The sequence below is a fragment of the Chiloscyllium plagiosum genome, unplaced genomic scaffold (assembly GCF_037043375.1).
Source record: "Chiloscyllium plagiosum isolate Xiang-an unplaced genomic scaffold, Cpla_swu_hap1 HiC_scaffold_2, whole genome shotgun sequence".
Taxonomy (NCBI): Eukaryota; Metazoa; Chordata; class Chondrichthyes; order Orectolobiformes; family Hemiscylliidae; genus Chiloscyllium; species Chiloscyllium plagiosum.
Window position 1 is genome coordinate 36360865 of NW_028270140.1, and position 21886 is coordinate 36382750.

Genomic DNA, 21886 nt, shown 5'->3' on the forward strand with positions numbered 1-21886 from the left:
CCACAGGGATTTGTGTTGGGACCACTGCCGCCCGCAACATACAAAGATGATCTAGAGGAAGGCACAGGGTGTCACATTAGCAATTTTGCAGATGACATCTTCTCCCTGTATTCCGTGAGATCTAACCTTGCCAACCAGTCTCCCATGGGGAACCTTGACGAACGCCTTACTGAAGTCCATATAGATCATGTGTACCGCTCAACCTCATCAATCCTCTTTGTTTCTTCTTCAAAACCTCAATGAAGTTTGTGAGGCATGATTTCCCACGCACAAAGCCATGTTGACTATCGCTAATCAGTCCTTGCCTTTCCAAATACATGTATATCCTGTCTCTCAGGATTCTCTCTAACAACTTGCCTACCACTGACGTCAGGCTCACTGGTCTATAGTTCCCTAGCTTTTCCTTACCACCTTTCTTAAACAGTGGCACCACATTAGCCAACCTCCAATCTTCTGGCACCTCACCTGTGACTATCAATGATACAAATACCTCAGCAAGAGGCCCAGCAATCACTTCCCTGGCATCCCACAGAGTTCAAGGGTACACCTGATCAGGTCCTGGGGATTTATCCACTTTTTTGCATTTCAAGACTCCAGCACTTCCTCCTCTGTAATATGGACATTTTTCAAGATGTCACCATCTATTTCCCTACATTCTATATCTTTCATATCCTTTTCCACAATTATCTGAACTCCAGTGAAAACAATCCTAACATAGTCAATCTCTCCTTATAAATCAGTCCCGCCATCCCTGGAATCACCCTGATCAACCTTTGCTGCATGTCCTCAAGTGCAAGAGCATCCTTCCTCAGAAAAGGAGACCAAAACTGCACACAGTATTGTAGATTTGGTCTCACCAAGACCCAGTGTAACTGCATCAACACATCCCTGCTCCTGTACTCAGGTTTTGTTCTTCAAAGTAGACAAAGGATTTAGGGTCTGATGAACAGTCACTAACTTGTGATGTTAACTCAATTTCTTATTCCATAGGTCTGCTGAGTATTTCATGTGTTTTCTGTTTCTGATACATACTTCCAAAGTCGGAAGTATTTAGTTCTTGATTACTTTAGCACATCCCTGCTCCTGTACTCAGGTTTTGTTCTTCAAAGTAGACAAAGGATTTAGGGTCTGATGAACAGTCACTAACTTGTGATGTTAACTCAATTTCTTATTCCATAGGTCTGCTGAGTATTTCATGTGTTTTCTGTTTCTGATACATACTTCCAAAGTCGGAAGTATTTAGTTCTTGATTACTTTAGCAGGGTCAATTTATTGTTCTAATTTAATGTCATATTTAACATCTAGTATTGGTGTAGATATGTTCTGACCATTTTTGCATAATATTGTTTTGTAATACTCATATAATTATGAAGGGACCTTAGATTTCCTCCCTTTCTCCTTATTGGACTATACATGATTTGTACCCTTTCCAAATCTGTTTAAATGTTTTCCAGTGCCATGTGGTTCTTTTTCTTATGTTCACCTTTCATTTAAGCTGAGAAGGAACATTTTTGTTTCAGGAGAAAGTGAGGACTGCAGATGCTGGAGATCAGAGCTGAAAAATGTGTTGCTGGAAAAGCGGAGCAGGTCAGGCAGCATCCAAGGAGCAGGAGAATCGACATTTCAAGCATAAGCCCTTCTTCAGGAATGAGGAGGGTGTGCCAAGCAGGCTAAGATAAAAGGTAGGGAGGAGGGACTTGGGGGAGGGGCATTGGGAATGCGATAGGTGGAAGGAGGTTAAGGTGAGGGTGATAGGCCGGAGAGGGGGTGGGGGGCGGAGAGGTCGAGAAGAAGATTGCAGGTCAAGAAGGGGGTGCTGAGTCCGAGGGTTGGGACTGAGATAAGGTGGGGGGAGGGGAAATGAGGAAGCTGGAGAAATATGCATTCATCCCTTGTGGTTGGAGGGTTCCTAGGCGGGAGATGAGGCGCTCTTCCTCCAGGCGTCGTGTTGCCATGGTCTGGCAATGGAGGAGGCCAAGGACCTTAATATCCTTGGCGGAGTGGGAAGGGGTTTCTGGTTTTCCTGGTTGGGTCCAAATTTTGTTGGTCTGAACGTAGTCCGGAGTCCATGCGGGGTCAGTTGGTTCCATAGACAAGTGCTGAGGAAGGAGATGTGGCTGTGGTAGCGAGTCTGTTGGAGGACGTGGCTGAAGAGCTTCAGGGCAGAGGAGATGACCTGGCGGGTGCAGTGAGAGTGGGACTCACTGAAATCCTTGTAGAGGGAGGAAGAGAGCTTCTTCAAGGAAGGCATCCTTGCAAGGGGATTCGCAGTAGGTTAAAATCAACTAGGAGAAAGTGAGGACTGCAGATTTTTGTTTCAGTATAATTTGCATTTTGCTTGACCATTTTCTCATTCACTTGAATTATATTGTGGTCACTATCTCCAAGATCTTCATTTATATTTAGGCCACCTGCTTCATTATCCAAAATTAAGAGGTGAATAATTTTTGTTGGAATAGTAACGTATTAACTGAATAAGTCCCTGAGTGCACTGGCAACTGAAATTTCTCATGCTTCTCAAACTGTATTTTTTAAAACTGCAATAATATTGTTGTGCATTTTTGATAATTAAAAATTCCTTGAAATTATGATTTTATCATCAATGTGTGCCTCTCTAATTTCTCTACGTTTTTCCCCAATTTAACTTTAATGTTTCAACAGTCGATGATATAACTTGTATATTGTGACTAATCCTTTGATATTTTGCAGTTCAGTTCTAAAGGAATGTATTTTAGATTACATATGTTTAAATACTTGTTCTATAGCAATCAGATTTTCTTTCTGAATAATAATTCCCAATCCTTCCTTTGCTATTAAGTCTCAATTTTATATTTTATCCACCTGACTTGATTATCTCAATTTTTGTTTACAATCTAAACATTAAAATACATGGATTTTATTTTGTATTTCTGTGGTTTGATAATTTCCTTTTCCTTATCTGATTTATTTTCAAACTACTTTGCTCAGCTTGAACTTTTATATTTCTCAAACTACCAGGTTTTCATCTTTGACTTTCGCCTCCCTTGGTTGGACTGGTTTAAGTCATTCTCCAAAGGAACAGTTAATAGCCCTTAAAACATATTGGTTCCAGCTCCATTCTGTGCAAGCCTTCTCTTGAATTGCCCTTAATTTTCAAAGGATCCTTGCATCCCATGCAATGCTACCAGCTGTGTATTTACCCTTCAAACCTGGATCGTTGCATTTTATCATAGAATCCCTACAGTGTGGAAGCAGACCATTTGGCCCAACAAGTCCACACCCACCCTCCAAAGAGTAACCCACCCAGACCCATTCCCCTATCCTATTACTCTACATTTACTGACTGACTAATGCACTGAACCCAAACATCCCTGAACACTCTGAGCAATTTAGCATGGTCAATTCACGTAAACTGCACATCTTTGGATTATGGGAGGAAACCACAGCACTCAGAAGAAACCCACGCAAGCACAGGGAAAATGTGCAAATTTCACACAGACAGTCGCCCTATGCTGGAATCAAACTTGGGTCTCTGGTGCTGTGAGGCAGCAGTGCTAACCACTGAGCCACCATGCTGTTCATTATGTTTTCCTTTTCCTGAAAGCGATATTAAAGTCCTGTTTTTCATCAGCATTAAGTTTTTTAAAAAATTCTTCCATTTTATTTCCTATATGCTTCTGCACTCCTTGGTGAACCGGGATGAACTGTTATTATTTTGTTTCACTTTGCATCCCTTGCATCTGCTTGAAGTTCACATTGAATGAAGTATTTGGCTTCATGTTAATTGGCAGTGTTTCAGGAATGTGCACCATTTGCATCATTATATTTCCAAGTTCTACTGACTGAAGGAACTCAGTCATTGTTTCCAGATTTTGATTATTTCGACTGAATTCTCTTGTACCTCCTTGATTTTCCAAATCTCATCTAAATGAGATAAAAGGTCCTGTTGTTCTGGGAATCCCCAATAAAGGAAATACTTTAATCCATGGACTTCAATCAGGTCACATTATTTGATAAACCAAACCTGAATCCTAAGTATCTACATTTCTTCAGAAGATGATGAAAGATTGATCAATTATACAAGATTAGGTATGAAAAGCAATTTATGAGATTCTGCTTATAGAACAGAACACCTCTGTTCAGTCTGTTAAGCATGATCCTTAGCTTCCAATCGTCCATCATCTTAATACGTAATCTTACTCTCATGCTAACCTCTCTGTCCTTGGCCCACTGCAGTGTTGTAAATGACCTCAAAGTAAGCTTGAAGAATACGCTTGAGGAAAAACACTTCATCTTTCGATGAGACACTTTTCAGCTTTCTTGACTCACTGAACTCAACAATTTCAGATCATAACTTCCAACCCCATTTTGTCTTTGCACGTTTTGGTCTTACTCTATTTGTTTTTTCTAATTTTACATTCAGACATGAGCTGTTCATCATTTTATTGTTCATACCTCCTCTAGATAGGTTGTGTTTCTTGTTCCATTACTGTTCTCTATGGGCCTGCAGTGCTATTTCTTCTATCATTTGATCTCCTGTTTTCCATCTTAGAGACTTTTTTATTGTTTTTACAATTTCCCCATTCCACTTGCTTAAAATATATGAAACTTCAAATGATTCCCAGTTCTGGTGAAAGTTCATCGACCTCTAACAAACATCAAGACTGGGTTGATGAAAACAATAACATAATCCAGAAACTACTGGAGGAGAATGTAACTTCCACAGGATTTACCTTAACGACAAATCGTCACTATCCAAGTTGATAGGTTAACAATGCTCACAGAAAAATACTAAATTCTAGAAAGATGGGCAGAGCACTTTAACCACAAACATCAATGAAGAAGCAATTAATGGATTGCCATTGGTTGTCATCAACTGTCACTTGAGCAGTCCTTTCACAAATGCAATCATGTTCCCCTCTAGTAAAGGAGCGGACATTATCTCAGCTGTGCACTACATGGCTGGAGGTCAATGCTTGCCCAAGAGGTTTGATGAAAGGTTTCAGTCTATGCAGGAGCAAGGAACTATCCCATAAAATTAGAAAAATGTCTCCCTGTACAAGCAGAAAGAAACTCGCCAATTTGTGGTAACCACTGAGAAATCTAATTTCCCTCCATCACTGGCAAAATCTTAACCACCTAGTACATTATTTGGATCAGTATTTGCTGCCAGGGAGTCAGTGCAGTTTAAGAATTGGTTGAGGAATCCTTGATATGGTGTTTGCAATTAGACAAGTACAGGAGAAGTGACAAGAATAAACTATGGTGTTGTCCATGTTTTGGACACTTCGACCAGTTAATGTATTAAAAATGTTTTATCCACATGCTCTGATTGGTGAGGCGGGCAAAGGGACACAAAATCCGGTTTGCAGTTCAATTCAATTTTATTAACAAAAAGGACCTTATTTAAAATACCATATGAGCATTTCCCAAATTCCCACAATATTTACACTCTATGTAGCTCTATCCATCTGTGAAATGATATTACCCACAATGATCGATGTGTTTGAAGTGGGTCATGGGAATCCCCTTTCTCTCTGACATAAGGCTGGCTCTCTCTTTCAAAAGGTGGATCTTGCAAATCAAGGCAGATCTTCTCCTGGGTCTTCTTGGGCTGGCACACCAACTTCTGTTATGAGCCTTGCTGCTAGTCTTCCCAATGTGTCTTAACTGAAGGGTTGGCATCCAGCTGTGTGTTCTTATTCCACCTCACCCTGTCCTTCCAGGATGTTCTGTGTCCTTTGGCCAAGAGGGTCATGAGCAGGGTTCAAACCGTTCAATGGGATAGCACCAACATCTTTCACACTTGCCATGCCAGGTGTAAAGGTGCACATTCTCGGGCAGTCGGGGCACCAGAACATCTCACTGGCACTTGTCCAAAACACAACCCTTGGGTTGGTTGTAACTGTTTTTCCCGAACCTTTGTAGCCTCTTGACCTTTGTTTCCGAAAGCTGCTGGCTGCTGTTTAATTCAGTTAGGATAGTTCATCTGGCTGTGGATTATTTTAGAATATCTAACTTTGGGCCCATGATCGCTTGACCACAGTGGATTTCCACATGAAATTTACTGACCTGATTAAAGCCTTTATCACAGCCCGTCATGAGGACTTTTGGAAGGTAATAGAGACATTCGGCTGCGTGAGAAATTCATCACCATGGTTTCAATGATTTCACAGGACGGTATGCTTACATGTTTTTAGGATAATGATCTCAGTTATAAATAAAATTAAAAGAGACCACTTGTTAGTGCCAATCCTCTTCATCTTGGCTTTGCCCATATGCCCTGTAGTGCCACTCCATGAGTGGACGGACCTGAATTCAATGGTGTCCTAAAGAGTAAGGGTAATTTTATTTAAACATATGTGATCCTGGGGAGACTTCACAGAGCAGATGCTGAAAGGATGTTCCCCCTTGTCAAAGAAATTGGGGATGCAGTTTAAAAATAAGGGATGGGGGTCTCCCATTTCAGACAGAGGTGAAGAGTTTTTTTTATCTGAGGGTTGTGAATCTGCAAAATTCTCTTCCCCAAAGAGTGGTGGAGGTAGTGTCATTGAATATTTTCTAAGGCAGAGAAAGATCGATTTTTGACAAACAAATGAATCAAAGGGTACAAGGACTGGGTAGAAAAGTGGATTAAGGCTACAATCAGATTATCCATAATCTTATGAAATGGTGGAGCAGATTTGAGAGGCCAAATACTCCTCGCTTGCTCCTAACTCATATGCTCATATGAAAAATATGCTGGTGATCATCACATCAAAATCAGATATTACATGGTTGGGAAGCTGCTAAAAGCGAGACTTTCTAAATAACTAATTCCTTTCAACTCTTGAGTGCGTATCCCCTGGGTTTTTTTGTTTCTATGACACTGGTTGCCTGTGCATTCATCCATTCTTTACCTCACTGTTAAGCAGCTCTGCCTGCAATTGCAATAGGCCCAGACCCTGGAATTTAATGTCTAAACTTCTTTAATACTCTCTTCTGCTCATCGACCTCCCTTCTCTTGACCACTGTATTTAATGTTTTGGTTTCTCCGCTTATGGCAACTATCATTAAACTATTCACAGAATAGAATGACAAAAATGTCCAAACCATATCAAATGAATGGTTAGAGCCTGAGTTGGCAGGGTTGCTTTTATCAGAATATATCATGGGATAATTACAGCTGAGAAGGAAATGTGGCCTGCACTAGTTCTTCAAAGGAGGCATTTTCTTATTGTCACTCTTTGGTCTTCTTCCCATAGCCTCACAGCAGATTATAATCTGAAATGTAACTCACGTAAAAGCAGTCAACGAAGAAGAAAAAAAGTTAAAACCGAATTTTGACAGCTCATTCTGCTCACATTTTAATCATTGGAAAGACTTATTATGAGGGCCATTGGTTTGTCACTGTCAAGGGAATTGATCCTGAACCTATTTATATTGAAGAATGTGGAAACACAATAAGCTTCAACTACGTTTATCAACCTCGTTCTTTTTTGTCATCATAGTGCTGTGCCCAAAGGCAGATCCTTGGCTAGCTTCTTGTCTGCTGATGATTCATCCTGAGCTATTTACAGTACTTGGCAATCTTTTGTCAGTGGTGCATTACCATTGTCTTCTAATCTCAGGGGCAAGGTGACAAGACAGGTCGTGAGCATATTTCGGTTTGAGTGGGAATTGGATACGTGGTGTTGGCATTATTCTGTATAAGATACTAGCCATTTAAGCTAACCAGATACTCTTTTTTAAAGTCGTTATTAAAAATTGTAATGGCATTCAAGTATTTTGAATATGCTGTGTGTTGCTTTACCTAAACAAAAAAAAGGCATAATCAATACTTAAATAACTTTACTTTAACAGCAATATTTAAAGTATATGGCGCAGAAATGGAGCCATTTGGCATAACTTCTCAGTGCTAGTGTTTATGCTGCAATTAAGCTTCCTCCCACCTTTGCTTCTTTATATCTCTTTCTGAAGAAATGTTATACCCAAAACATTGACATTTCCACTTCCTGATGCTTCCTGGTTTGCTGTGTTCTTCCAGCCTCCTGCTTGTCTTCTCTAAATCTACCTAAATCTATTGTAATCAGCTATTCCCTTCTCCCTCATATACACATCTAGTTTTCCCCTAAATACAGCAAACTACTGTGGTATAATCAAAACTTGACATAGGCTTTGCATAACTTACTATTTTCAATTCTATCCTTCTGGCAATAAAACAAAGTATTTGATTTTTTTTGTAGGCCTCACTCATCTGTAGCACAACTCTTATAGAGATTGATGTATCTATACTCTGAGATCCTTTTGTTATTTTTCCACACCTTGACTTACAATTGCAGGAAATGGCCTCCCTATTGCTCCTGCCAAATGTAATAACTCTTGGTGTTGTACGTCATTTGCCAATTATTTGCCCATTCTGCAAATTTATTAATATCCAACTATAATTTGTTATTGTTCAGTATTCACTCCAACCTAATTTGGTATCACCCCCAAATTTAGGAACTGGGCTTTCATTCCAATGTTCAAGTTGTAATTGTCTATTTTGAACAACTGCAGTCCCAACACTGATTCTTATGGAACATAACTTCCGCCTTCTCTTGCTCAGAATAACTACACTTCTCACTCTCTGCTTTTATCTTGAAGCTAATTAGCAATCCATTCTGCCACTGTCCCCTGATGTAACGTTCTTTGACTATTTAATTATTCTGAGCACTTTATCGAAGGCCTTTTGAAAATCTAGATAAATTATATGTAGTGCATTCGTTTGTTTAACGCTTCAAAAAGAACAATAAGGTTGGTCAAGCAAGATTTCCTCTTTTGAAATCCTAGTCCTACATATTTTTGCACATTGGTTTTGTTGGCTTCCCACTTTATTTTCTTCATCTTTGTCTCTCTCTCTCTCTCTCTGGTTCCTTCTCTATCTCCATCTGTTCTTTGTTTTATTGCTCTCTTGTTTTACATTTTGCAGATAGAATTTGCAGTGTTTCTAATTGACAACTTTTACTTTCCTTTCCAGTGTGAGAATGTAAAACATCAACTTGAAGGCAGAAGTTTCTGAATATCCACATTGAATCAGGCGGCACGGTGGCACAGTGGTTAGCACTACTGCCTCACAGAGACCTGGGTTCAATTCCCGCCTCAGGCAACTGTCTGTGTGGAGTTTGCACATTCTCCCCGTGTCTACGTGGGTTTCCTCCAGGTGCTCCGGTTTCCTCCCACAGTCCAAAAATGTGCTATGCTAAATTGCCTGTCGTGTTTGGTGAAGGGTTAAATGTAAGGGAATGGGTCTGGCTGGGTTGCTCTTCACAGGGTCGGTGTGGACTCGTTGTGCGAAGGGCCTGTTTCCACACTGTAAGTAATCTAATCTTTCAGGTCTGGTGACCCTTCCTTAGAACTCAATTAACCCAAAACAGTGACTCTGATTTCTCTCCACAGATCCTGCTAAATCTGCTGAGCTTTCCAGCAATTTCAGTTTATGTTTACGAATTCTTGTTTTTTTAATCTAGATTAATAAAATATGAAAAGCTAAGAGGTCATGTGTGCAACAATAACTTCACTGAATAAAACATAACTATACTTCATTCTTATTTTACAATATTTATTACAGGAAGTTAGCACTGGAGTCATACACTATCAGCCACACCTAATTAAATTGTACTCTTTGCTATAACCAATTAAAGCCTTCATATTTACTGAAGGCTGTGTGTTGACACAGTAAAATTATATTTAATCTAAACTATCTAAATTATACATTGTTCTCAGTATGACATGTTACCACATTTTCAAAGCTACCTTTAAAACTGTAATGCCATCATTATATAAAGGATATCAAAGCCATGAAAAAGTAATGCATAGATTCACTGACATGATGGATGAGTTGTTACAATTCTGATGAGAGACTTATGAGCTTTTATTTAGAGTTGAGAGATGATGATGATGCGAGATTTGCAATAACTAAGTGATGATTCTCCACCATTAAATTAGCTTTCTTAAAGAGGAGAAATTTCACAAATCTGCTGAATCAAATTAAAGTATTTTGATTAAACGAAACAAAATACTTTCAACGACATTGTCTAAACAGTTGAATAACATTCAGAGAAAGCTATCACCAAATCATACATGAGTCTGATCAGATTTCATATGGATTATGGTATCAGTTCTCATTCACCAAAATATAAGAGAAATATTCAAGTTCTTCAGGTGGCACAAAAAAGATCCACTAGGTTAACTCTTGTTGTACATAAGTCATAGAGATGTACAGCATGGAAACAGACCCTTCGCTCCAACTTGTCCATGCCGACCAGATATCCCAACCCAATCTAGTCCCACCTGCCAGCACCCGGCCCATATCCCTCCAAACCCTTCCTATTCATATACCCATCCAAATGCCTTTTAAATGTTGCAATCGTACCAGCCTCCACCACTTCCGCTGGCAGCTCATTCCATACACGTACCACTCTCTGTGTGAAAAAGTTGCCCCTTAGTTCTCTTTTATATCTTTCCCCTCTCACCCAAAACCTATGCCCTTTAGTTCTGGACTCCCCCACCCCAGGGAAATCTAAATGATGATGGTAGACATGGGCTTTCCATGTGAAATAGAGTCATAGAATCCCGACAGTGTGGAAGAATGCTATTCAGCTCATCAAGTCCGCACCGACCCTCTGGAGAACATCCCACCCAGACCCAGTCCCCCACCTTATCCCTGTGACCCTGTATTTACCATGGCCAATCCACCCAGCATTCACATCCCTTGATACTATGGACAATTCAGCATGGTCAATTCACCTAATCTGCACATTTTTGGACTGTTGGAGGAAACATGCGCAGACATGGGGAGAATTTGCAAATTCCACACAGTTGCCTGAGGCTGAAATTGAACCCAGGTCTCTGGCGCTGTGAGTCACACAGCACGGAAACAGAACTTCAGTCCAACTTGTCCATGCCAGCCAGGTTTTCCAATCTAATCCCATTTGCCTGCATTTAGCCCATATCCCTCTAAACCTTTCCTATTCACGTACCTGTCCAAATGTCTTTTTAATGTTGTAACTGTACCAGCATCCACCACTTCCTCTGGCAGTTCATTGAACATATGCACCACACTCTGCACAGTGGTCTGAGAGGTGATTTTAGAGGTACATCAAAGTTAAGGAACAGAGAAAGTAATCCGAGAATATCTGTTGAATTAAATTTAATTACTTTATTTAAAAAAAATCAATGGGGTTCCAACTGGTAAATTGAGAGTGATATCATGAAGTTTTTGCACAGAATATTTAAATGACAAAAGTAAACTGTCATACAGAGTTTATTAGATGTCAATATATTGCAATTTAGAAGGACATTAGTTTAAGATGAACCCAGGGCTTGAGTGACAAATCAAAGTTGACAAATGGAACTTGCAGAGGGCAGTGCATGTATGGAATGAGCTGCTATAGGAAGTCGTGTAGGCTGATGCAATTACAACATTTAAAGGCATTTGGATGGATACACGAATAGGGAGGGTTTAAAGGGAAATGGGCCAAATGGGTTAGGATTAATTTAGGATGTCTGGTCAGCATGGACCAAAGGTTTCGTTTATGTGCTGTACAACTCGACGATTCAAATTCAGTGCACTGCTGCTGCTGGATTTAAAACCATGCTTTCTTGGGAAGAGGTTAGAGGTCTCTTTTTGTGGAGCATTTTATCAAAGTCCGCATTTATCCCAAAATATTGACCACAACATTCCCATCCAAGTGCAAATTGTCTGATCATTCATCTAATTTCTGCTTACAATGACTTCACTACAAAAAAAACTGAGCTGTAAAATAATTTAATCTACTTAAAGGCATTATATAAATTGAAAAGTACAAGAGAAGTGTGATTTAGTGGTAATGTCCCTCCATTTATAGGGGCAGCATGGTGGCTCAGTGGTTAGCACTGCTGCCTCACAGCACCAGGACCCTAGGTTTGATTCCAGCCGTGGGTGACTGCCTGTGTGGAGTTTTCACATTCTCCCTGTGTCTGCATGGGTTTCCTCCCATGGTTCAAAGATGTGCAGGTTAGGGTGAAAATTCTAAATTGCCCATGGTGTTAGGTGCATTAGTCAGAGGGATATGGATATGGGTGTGGGTGAGTTACTCTTCAGAGGGTCAGTTTGGACTGGTTAGGCTGAAGGGCCTGTCCCCACACTGTAGGGAATCTAATCATAATCTGGACATATAGTTTAATGTTCTGATATCGGATCAAGATGGTAACTTTTGAAATCTTAATCCATACCGGGAAAAAAGGGTTCACCAATGTTCAGAAGGATTTGTGGTGTGGTTGCAGTTTCCCTACCTCTGAATTTTAAAAAAACTAGGTTCGTCTCGCAACTCCTGCAAAGGCTTATAATAATATTTCTGGTGCAAGTTGATTTTAAAAAAAATGAAAACTTGCATAACTTCTTGAAAATATATTTCAGAACAGGAAATTGAAACTCGCTGGGATAACTGAAAAAAGACATCAACTAGTTTTTTTTCCCCCAGGAATTGAACCATATTCCTCATATACCACCCTTCCATAACTCCCTGTTCTCGCGTGGGGTGCTTCCAGGCGGAAATGTAGCAAAGCCTGCTGATTGACATTTCACTTGACCAATCAACGGGTCCAAAATTGAAGCAACATTCGACATGGAACGTTAGCTTGGAATTTCCTCAAATAAACGACAGTGATGTGTTAGCGGAAATTTTAAAAAAACCCTGATTTCATGCAATAAATTTAGATTTATCTGTAACATTTATCAAACACTTCAGATGGTTGCTATGACCTAATCTAACGCATTTTGACGTCTAGGTGGAGTTATGTTGAACGATGTGCTTGCCGAAAAATGTGGAGCAAAGGGCACAACCAAAGTGGGGTTTTCACTGAGTTTCATTGATTAGTCCTTATGACTCCCTCCCCCTTGTTCAACCGAACGTCAGTTTATGACTCAGGCCATTTTCTGTACTTGACCACTACAGTGTTGTTCTGAAGATGTTGCAAAACACAGGGTAAGCAGATACTTGCAAATATGTGTACACTTTATAAATATCCAAAAGCCGGAAAGAAAGCAGACATAATAGCCAGACTGAACTTTGTTGATCGCTTTTAAGTGAAATATTTATTGTTTTCACGATTTAGTTCTGTTTATGGTCTTTCTCCTTCAATTCGAAGTACTTTTTTTCAGGGTCTTTCTCCTTTAATTCGAAGTACTTTTTTTTAGAGGAGTGATAGTAACACCGAAAACAATACAAATTTATAGTTCCAAATCTTAGTAGATGTATAGTCTGTAAAATAGTGAGGCCTGTTTTGTTTTAAAGTAGTATGTGATTCGGTGTGGTTGGTACAACCTTCATTAATTTCCTCCAAGGAAAGTGAGAACAGGAGTATAAATGGTTTGTTGGGGTGATTTGTTGCACACACTGGTCATTACAAAAGATATGTCATGTGAATGTGAAAAGGAGAATTATTTGTAAATCCTTATTTATAATATATAGTTATATTCTAAAAGGCTATGAACAGTTCCCTTAAATTAACACTGAAATTAGAATCGAAGTGTGTCGTGCTGGAAAAGCACAGTAGGTCAGGCAGCATCCGAGGAGCAGGAGAATCGATGTTTCGAGCATAAGCTCTTCATCAGGAATGAAGTTAGAGCTTGCTGGCTTTCTAATTTCAGCTCTTTGAATTGGCCAGAGCAGTCAAAAGCACTGAACTCCAAAACACGCTTCAGTTGCAAGATTAGAAAATGTTAATAAAGGTAAAATACTGCAGATACTGAAAATTTGAAGCCCCGGTTTTTCAACATCTGATGAGAGGGGAACAGAATGAACATTTCAGTCTGATATCACACTTCTGAACAGAAGAGGTATAATCATATCGGACTTGAAACGTTAAATCTGTTTCTCTCCACAGATGCTGCCAGATCTGTTAAGTTTCTCAAAAAAAGTAATGTCACTCCTTTGTCTGGTAGAATGTTGGCAAATGGACCATATTTGAATCAAAAGTCACTGATTCTGTGCAATTTGCTCTGGGTTGAAGAGGACAGGGAGAATAGGGAATTCCCTGAAATCTTAGCTGATTACAACATTGAATAACTGAGGTTTTCAAGCTGTGCAAATTCCAGGTCTGATTTTTAGCCTGGATGGGGATGCTTGTTCAATTAGCTGATCACAGAACAGGTTGGTGTTGGGGTCAGGTTGTGCTGTATTTGCCCTCTTGATGTCCCTGAGCTATGGACATTGCTTAGATCCAGGAATCTTTGTTTGGAATGAATGCGATCAGCTCCGATTTTCTGCCTTCCCTCCATTGCTGTTGTTTTTAATTCTGCTGTCACTTTGATAGCACAAATACAGATTAATGGGTGTGATCTTGTAGCCGTCACAGAGACTTGGTTACAAGGAGACCAAAGCTGGAAACTAAATATTCCAGGGTATGTGGCTTTTTGAAAGGAGGGACAATAAAGACAAAGTAGTGTGGTAGCATTGTTAGTATGGGTTGGAGTAAGTACAATAACAAGAAATGACCTTGAGTTGGAAGATGGAGAATCCATTTTGGTGGAGGTAAGAAACAAAAAGGGGAAGAAGACAAAAGTAGGTGCCCTAACAGTAATGATATGGCAGGACAAAGAATAAATTAGGAGATAATAAGGGCATGTAAAAAAGGCAGTATGTTAATCATGGGTGACTTTAATCTTGTTGTGGAGGTGTTAGTGTTGGACTGAGGTGGACAAAGTCAGAAGTCACATGACACCAGGTTATAGTCCAATAGATTTACTTGAAATCATAAGCTTTCAGAGTGCTGCTCCCCCTCATTTGACAAAGGACCAGTGATCCGAAAGCTTGTGTTTTCAAGGTTGGATTACAACCTTGTGTTGTGTGCTTTCTGACTTTAATCTTCATGTAGTTTGGACAAGTCAGATGGGCAAAAGTAGCCATGAGGAAGAATTCAGAGTGTACTCGGGAAGGTTTGCTAGAACAATATGTTGTGAATCCAACCAGGGACCAGGCTTTTTCAGATCTGGTGATGTGTAATGATGCAATTTCAATAAATGGTCTCCAAGTAAAAGATCCCCAAGGAAACATTTACCATGACAGGGTAGAATTTAGCATTCTGATTGAGAGGGAGAAATTTTGATCAACTGTGTTAAGTAATAATGAAAGAAGAATAAAGGGAGAGCCAGCTGAGTTGACTGAAGAGGGACTTTAGCAGCAAACACAGTTGAAAAATAATGGTAATATTTAAGAAAATAGGTAATGACTCACAACAAAGATACTTCCCAGTGATGGAAGAAGTAGCTGCCATTTCTATTGACCTGGTAAAAACCATGACTGCAGATGCAAGAAACCAGATTCTGGATTAGTGGTGCTGGAAGAGCACAGCAGTTCAGGCAGCATCCAAGGAGCTTCGAAATTGACGTTTCGGGCAAAAGCCCTTCATCAGGAATAAAGGCAGTGAGCGTGAAGTGTGGGGAGATAAGCTAGAGGAGGGTGGGGGTGGGGAGAAAGTAGCATAGAGTACAATGGGTGAGTGGGGGAGGGGATGAAGGTGATAGGTCAGGGAGGAGAGGGTGGAGTGGATAGGTGGAAAAGGAGATAGGCAGGTCGGACAAGTCATGAGGACAGTGCTGAGCTGGAAGTTTTGAACTAGGGTGAGGTGGGGGAAGGGGAAATGAGGAAGCTGTTGAAGTCTACGTTGATGTCCTGGGGTTGAAGTGTTCCGAGGCGGAAGATGAGGTGTTCTTCCTCCAGGCGTCTGGTGGTGAGGGAGCGGCGGTGAAGGAGGCCCAGGACCTCCATGTCCTCGGCAGAGTGGGAGGGGGAGTTGAATTTTTTTTTCCTCTCATTTTTTTCTTTTTTTTTATATTAACCCTCACACTACTGCCTAACTGCGGTAGTGCTTATTTTTTTCCCCAGCACCCATGGTGTGTGTGTGCAGGTGTGAGACACAGTGAAAGACACAAAGTGCACGAATCTTTATTCAAATTCCACCACCAGGAAGATAGGAAAACACCCGGGTGGCCAGTGACAAACACTGCCCTTCACATCAAAGGGCAGTGCTGTGTGATCAAAAACAGTGAAGGGGAGGGTAGGGACTAAATCAAAATAGAATTGGAGGGAGAAATGATGCACTCCACTCCCTGCGGCGCCCACCTCTCCCTGAACAACTCCAGGGTGTTGGTGGACACCGTGTGCTCCTTCTCCAAGGACACCCGGGCTCTAACGTAACCGCGGAAGAGGGGCAGGCAGTCGGCCCTAACGACCCCCTCCACGGCCCGCTGCCTGGACCTGTTAATGGCCAGTTTGGCAAGGCCCAGGAGCAGACCCACGAGGAGGTCTTCAGACCTGCCCTCCTTCCTCCGTACCGGGTGCACAAAGATCAGGAGCGTGGGACTAAAGTGCAACCAAAAGCAGAGGAGGAGGGCTTATGCCCGAAACGTCGATTCTCCTGCTCCTTGGATACTACCTGACCTGCTGCGCTTTTCCAGCAACATATTTTTCAGATGGAATATAATGTGAGAAAATGTGAAGTTTATCAATTTGGCAGGAGCTGAATATTACTTAAATGGAGAAAGACTGCAGAAAGCTACTGAAAAGGGGATGTGGCAGGCCCCATGTATAAATAACATAAAGCTAGCATCCCAGTTCAGCAAGAGGGAAAGCAAATTGACTGTTGGCCTTTATTAAAGAGGGAATGGAGTATAAAATTAGGGAAGTCTTGCTAAATCTATACCACGTATTAGTCAGAACACAGCTGGAATACTGTGGACAGCTTTGGATCCTTTATTGGGAAAGATGGGCTGACATTGGAGGCAGTCCAGAAAAGGTTCAATAGGCTGATGCTAAGTGTGAGGGGACTGTCTTATCAAGAGAAGATATGTAATTTGGGTCTAATATAATTGGAGTTTGGAAACAGTGAGAGTATTCTTATGGAACTGATCAAGATAGAAGCAAAGAGTTAGTTTCCCATTGTGGGAGAATCTAGGATCAGATGGCATTACGTAAAAGTCAGAGGTTGCCCGTTTCGGACAGAGATAAGGAGGAATTTCTTCTTTTGAGGGTAGTGAATCTACGGAAATATTTAACGAAGCAGGCTGTAGAGGCTGGGTTATTAAGTGTATTCAGTGCTGAGACAGATTTTTAATCAGTAAGAGAATCAAGGCTTATGAGAAAAATGGAGTCCGGGATCATCAGACCAGCCATGATCTCACTGAATGGCAGAGCAGACTCAAAAGACTGAATGACCTACTTCTGTTCCTACATCTTACGGATTATTATTCAGCAAACAAAAGGTTTACAGGCTGTTAACATGTGACGTTAGGCCATGTCTCAATTTTGTTATGACTATCACAATTTTTTTGCAGTTTTGATTTGGAACTGTGAATTGAAGTTGTGAATTGAGCTTCGAACAGCAGCTTGTTTTTTTTTAAGAAAGGAGGAAACAACAAAATACAAATGTTTGCTGTTGGGAACTGGCCTGGAAATGTAATGCAGGTTAATTATAACTCTAAGGACACTGTATATGAGCTGACACTGATATGTTGCTCCGCTCAGAGACTGGTAGCTATTTGGGTGTTAACTTGGTCAATTAAGGTAGGACTGGTGCTGGCTGGCCAGTGAACTGCATAGAAGTTTGGGAAAAAAAAGAGAAAACGAATAATGAAATATCTGACCTCTTTTTTTTGTGTGGGAGATAGTTTTTTATTTTGGGAAGCTTCCAGATTGGGCTGACGTTTGGTTTTGCTTTATCTAGTTACTATCCAGTTATTGATCTATTAAAAGTTCTGAAAAAAGAATCCCCATCTGTAAGAAATGAGTAAAAGTCTCCAGAGGTCTGCAGAAGCTGTTTGCATTGACTGGTGACTTTGGAATTCAAGCAAGATGCATAATCCGAAGTGCCCGTATTACAACCCAACTTCTAAGGATTTTATGAAGACCTGGTATTTTTTGTTGAAACTGTTATCAAACTGGCAAGTTGTTTTTTTTTTTAGTTTTCTTAATTTATCCCTTCAATCTGTTTGTCAGTGTGAGAGTGGAAGCATATGGTCAAATAAACTTGGGCTTAGATTCTAGTTACTAAATTAGTTTGCCTTTTCATTTATCTGTGTTCTTTTGAAGTTACGTTCTTAATAAATTGTTAGTTTTTGTTAAGGCTATAACCTAGATGTACAAAATCAGTTATTTGTAAAATCTCTGCTGAGGAATTTTGAGGGTCATTGAATGTTTTAACTTCACTGTGTTGCAATTCGAGAGTCTGATTTGGTTTGGCATGCTATGCCTGTGTCATAACAATTTGTATAAACGATTGCAAAAGCTGTAAGTGAAGTCAGTTTTGGAAGGGTGGATAGCATTGGCTTTGCACCATTCCCACTCATGCTGAAGGCACTTAACTCCATTCTCCTCAAATATCACAATTTCACAGGATCAGACTCTCGAAGTCTGTCTAAAATATCCAATGGCAGGACAAAATTCTCCACATTGAGGTTGTTGCAAAGCATGGTGTACCTGGCACCAAGTCCCTGCTTTTCGGTGCTCAATGTCATTGGATCATGGAGGATTGCAGTCTAACCCCAACTGAGCACAGGAACCATATTACAGAGCATCCCAAATTTAGGATCTAAAAACAATTTGAAAGCCTGCCTATAGCTTGAAAGTTACGTCCTAATATAGAGGGAAATATAACCTTGGCAAGACCAAAAGCTACAAGTATGCACACCTGATTGTTTGTTCCTGATATTGTGGAACATTTCTGAATACTTTTCAGAGTTATAAATTGAACACTGAGCAGGATAAAGGTCACCTAAAGGTTGAGGGTCAGAGTTCGAAAGGCAGCATGACAGATGGCCGTTGACTTAAAAAGAAAGGAGCAAGATTATCTTCAAAACAATGTTATGTGTAGTTCGTTAGTAAATGGATTTCTAGAACTCGGAGAAAGAATTTTTTTAGTTTCAATTTTAACTCTGAGTCAGAATCTGCAAGCTTAAGTGTCCATAAACGTCTGCACTTAATTCAGTCTTCCACCTTAGTGCTGTGTTGAGGAAGTAGTGTTGTTCGGGGGTGCCATATTTAGATGTGATGTTAAAATGAGACCACAATTGTTTAAGGTCCTGTGGTACTTTTTAAAAAGCAGGAGGACTTCCTGCCTTGTGCCTGGAAGATTAAATGGGCTAAAAGTTCTTCCTTCACCTGAAGTAATTTTGTCATCACTGCTGGTGCAGGGTGTGTCTGAGTATTCAACCTATTGATTATTGTGCATACTTGAAACATGATTCAACTAGCAGTACACTGTTGACTTTCATATTCCTTAGCTCAATTTATTCTTTTTGTTTTAAATAATAGAACATTTTCAGTCTATTTAAAAACAAAGTAGCTGCTAGATTTATTTCAATCTGTGATAAATCTACTGCACCAGACTGGGAAACAAAGAGGGTGCTGTAGAAACAAAAAATGCAGCAATCCAAAAGAAACCAACCCAATTCCATATTCATGGCACTACCCTCACTTAGATGCTAAATTCAAACATGCATCCCCACTCATCATGCAACTGTTTACAAGAAATATTAATGACTTGGAGGAAGAAAGTGAAGGTGCTGTTGCCAGATTTGCAGATGACACTAATTTAGGTGGCAAAGCAGTTTGTGAGAGCAACACAAACAAAGAGATACTTATAGCTTAAGGAAATGGACAAAACATTGGCAAATAGAGTATAATATGGGAAAGCAAGAAGTTGTGCATTTTGGAAGGGAGAACAAAAGACAGCATTATTTAAATATAAAGAAATTGCGGAAAGATGCAACACAAATGGGTTTTGGGGATACAGGTACATAAAATGCATAAAGCTAGCACAGAGTTGCAGCAAGGTTAATGGATATTACATTAGGGTGAGACCATATATGGAGTACAGAGGAACCTCGATTATCTGAATATCAATTATCCGAATATCGGATTAACTGAAGGAGACCGCGAGGTCCCGATAGAATCATTACATGAAACCTGTTTCAACCCTGATCGCATCTTTTGTTCACACTGATTAAAAATGATCTCTGCTGAGAACAGTCCTGGACATGGATGGGACCCCAGGACCCCAGGCACCGTCTCCAAATGACTGACCTCCCGCCCTCTCTTCCTCTCCCAACACTTTCCCTGGAGTTCTACATACGGATGAACCCTAAACCCCCTTCCCCAGATATTCTCTCTAACATTGTCTCGTGCAGGGCAGAGGTGGAACTTGTCAAAAAGTTGCAGTTAAAAAGTTGTGTGCGCATGAGTGTGTGTGCGCGCGCGCGTGTGCAATTTGGAGACTTACCCCAGAAAGGTAGCAGCAGTCTTATTGTTGGTGTCCAGTCCGGGGAGGGGAAGGAGGGGGGCGGCCAGGGGCACATAGGAGTCAGAGCGGCAGGGGGCAGGGGGGTACACATGGGGTTCAGATGGTGGGTGGGCACAGATGGGGGTGGTGCTAGACAGGCTTGGGGCACGGGTGGAGGGAGGTGTTGGAAGGGATTGGGGGCGGGCGTGGGGCAGACGGGATTTGAGTGGCAGCCGGGGCATAGCACCTCGCGCGCAGTGTGCTGCTGCCTCCTCTCCTGAACAGGGAGCAGACTTAACAGAAAACTCCCGAGCCCCAGAGGAGAGGCATTGAATTGATTAACCAAATAATCAGTTATCCAAATGAAATAGTGCCTGCCCATTTCGTTCGGATAATCGAGGTTCCTCTGTGCTAGGAAAGCTATCATTTCATTGGAGGCAGATCAGAGAGGGTTTACTAGAATAATCCAGATATAGAGGGATTGTCTTATGATCAAAGGTTAAACAGGTTATAACACTACTCATTGGATTTTAAAAGAATGAGAGGTAATCTAATTGAAATACATAGGATTTGTAAGGGGCTTGACAGGGTGAATGCTGAAAGAATGTTTCCTCTCATGAGAGACCAAAGAGCTTAATTTCAGAATAAACGGGTGCTAATTTAAGGCAGATGACAATTTTTTTCTTCGGTCATGGAGTCATACAGCGTAGAATCAGGCCCTTCAGCTTACCGGTCAACAAACACCAACCTACACGAAACAAAAAAAACCAAAAGGACTGTGGATGCTGGCAATCAGAAACAAAAACAGAAATTGCAGGAAAAACTCAGCAGGTCAGGCTGCATGTGTGGAAAGAAAGCAGAGCTAACCTTCGGGTCAGTGAACAATTTCTCATTTTGTTAAAGATAAATTCTCGATCGGTAGGGAAATCAAGGATTATGGGAGAAAGGGAAGGAATGTGGACATGACAAATTCGCAGGAACAGATTGTTTGAGTCAATTGGTCAGCATGGTGTTATTGCTGTCTTTACCTATGCTCCAATACAGAGGCATAGTGCAACTCCCCAAGCTTCATGTGACATAATCTTCTAACTTTCAACCCCCTTCCACCTAAAAAGGCAAGGGCAACATCATGGGCACATTGCTATGAAAATTCCCTTCAAGTCTCACACCGTGCTGAGTCAGAATTCTGGAGCTCCCTTCCTCACAACTCTGAGGGTGTTATTAGATCCCAAGGACGGTAGCAGTTCAAGAGGGAAGCTCACTACCACTTTGTCAATGGCTGTTAGGACAAACTCCGGTCTTGCCTGCAATGGTCACACCGCATGAAAGAATAAGCAAAAGAACCCTGTTCCAGTGCTTCATCTCACCCTAACTACGAAGTAATCTAACAGGCTTTGCATTGACATACACTGTCAACTGAGATAAATTCAGCACCCTATTTAATCAGGGCAGTTTTAACAATGTTGGCAAAAGTGAGGACTGCAGCTGCTGAAGATCAGAGTCAAGAGGGTGGCATGAGAAAAGCACAGCAGGTCAGGCAGGAGAGCAGGAGAGTCAATGGTTCGGGCAAAAGCCCTTCATCACTTTTCCTGATGAAGGGCTTTTCCCTGAACCATTGACTCTCCTGCTC

At 40.9% G+C, this 21886-nt stretch overlaps 1 protein-coding gene across 1 annotated transcript in view; it reads left to right on the forward strand.

Annotated features, from left to right (window-relative positions):
• Positions 1 to 12782: 12782 nt before the first annotated feature.
• The window catches only part of hsdl2 (hydroxysteroid dehydrogenase like 2), a 131881-nt gene continuing 122777 nt past the window's right edge, over positions 12783 to 21886 (forward strand). The window contains exon 1 of the mRNA XM_043715880.2: positions 12783 to 12965. Coding sequence (XP_043571815.1) covers positions 12949 to 12965 — 17 coding nt within the window. The 5' untranslated portion in view covers positions 12783 to 12948. The remainder of the gene's footprint in view (positions 12966 to 21886) is intronic.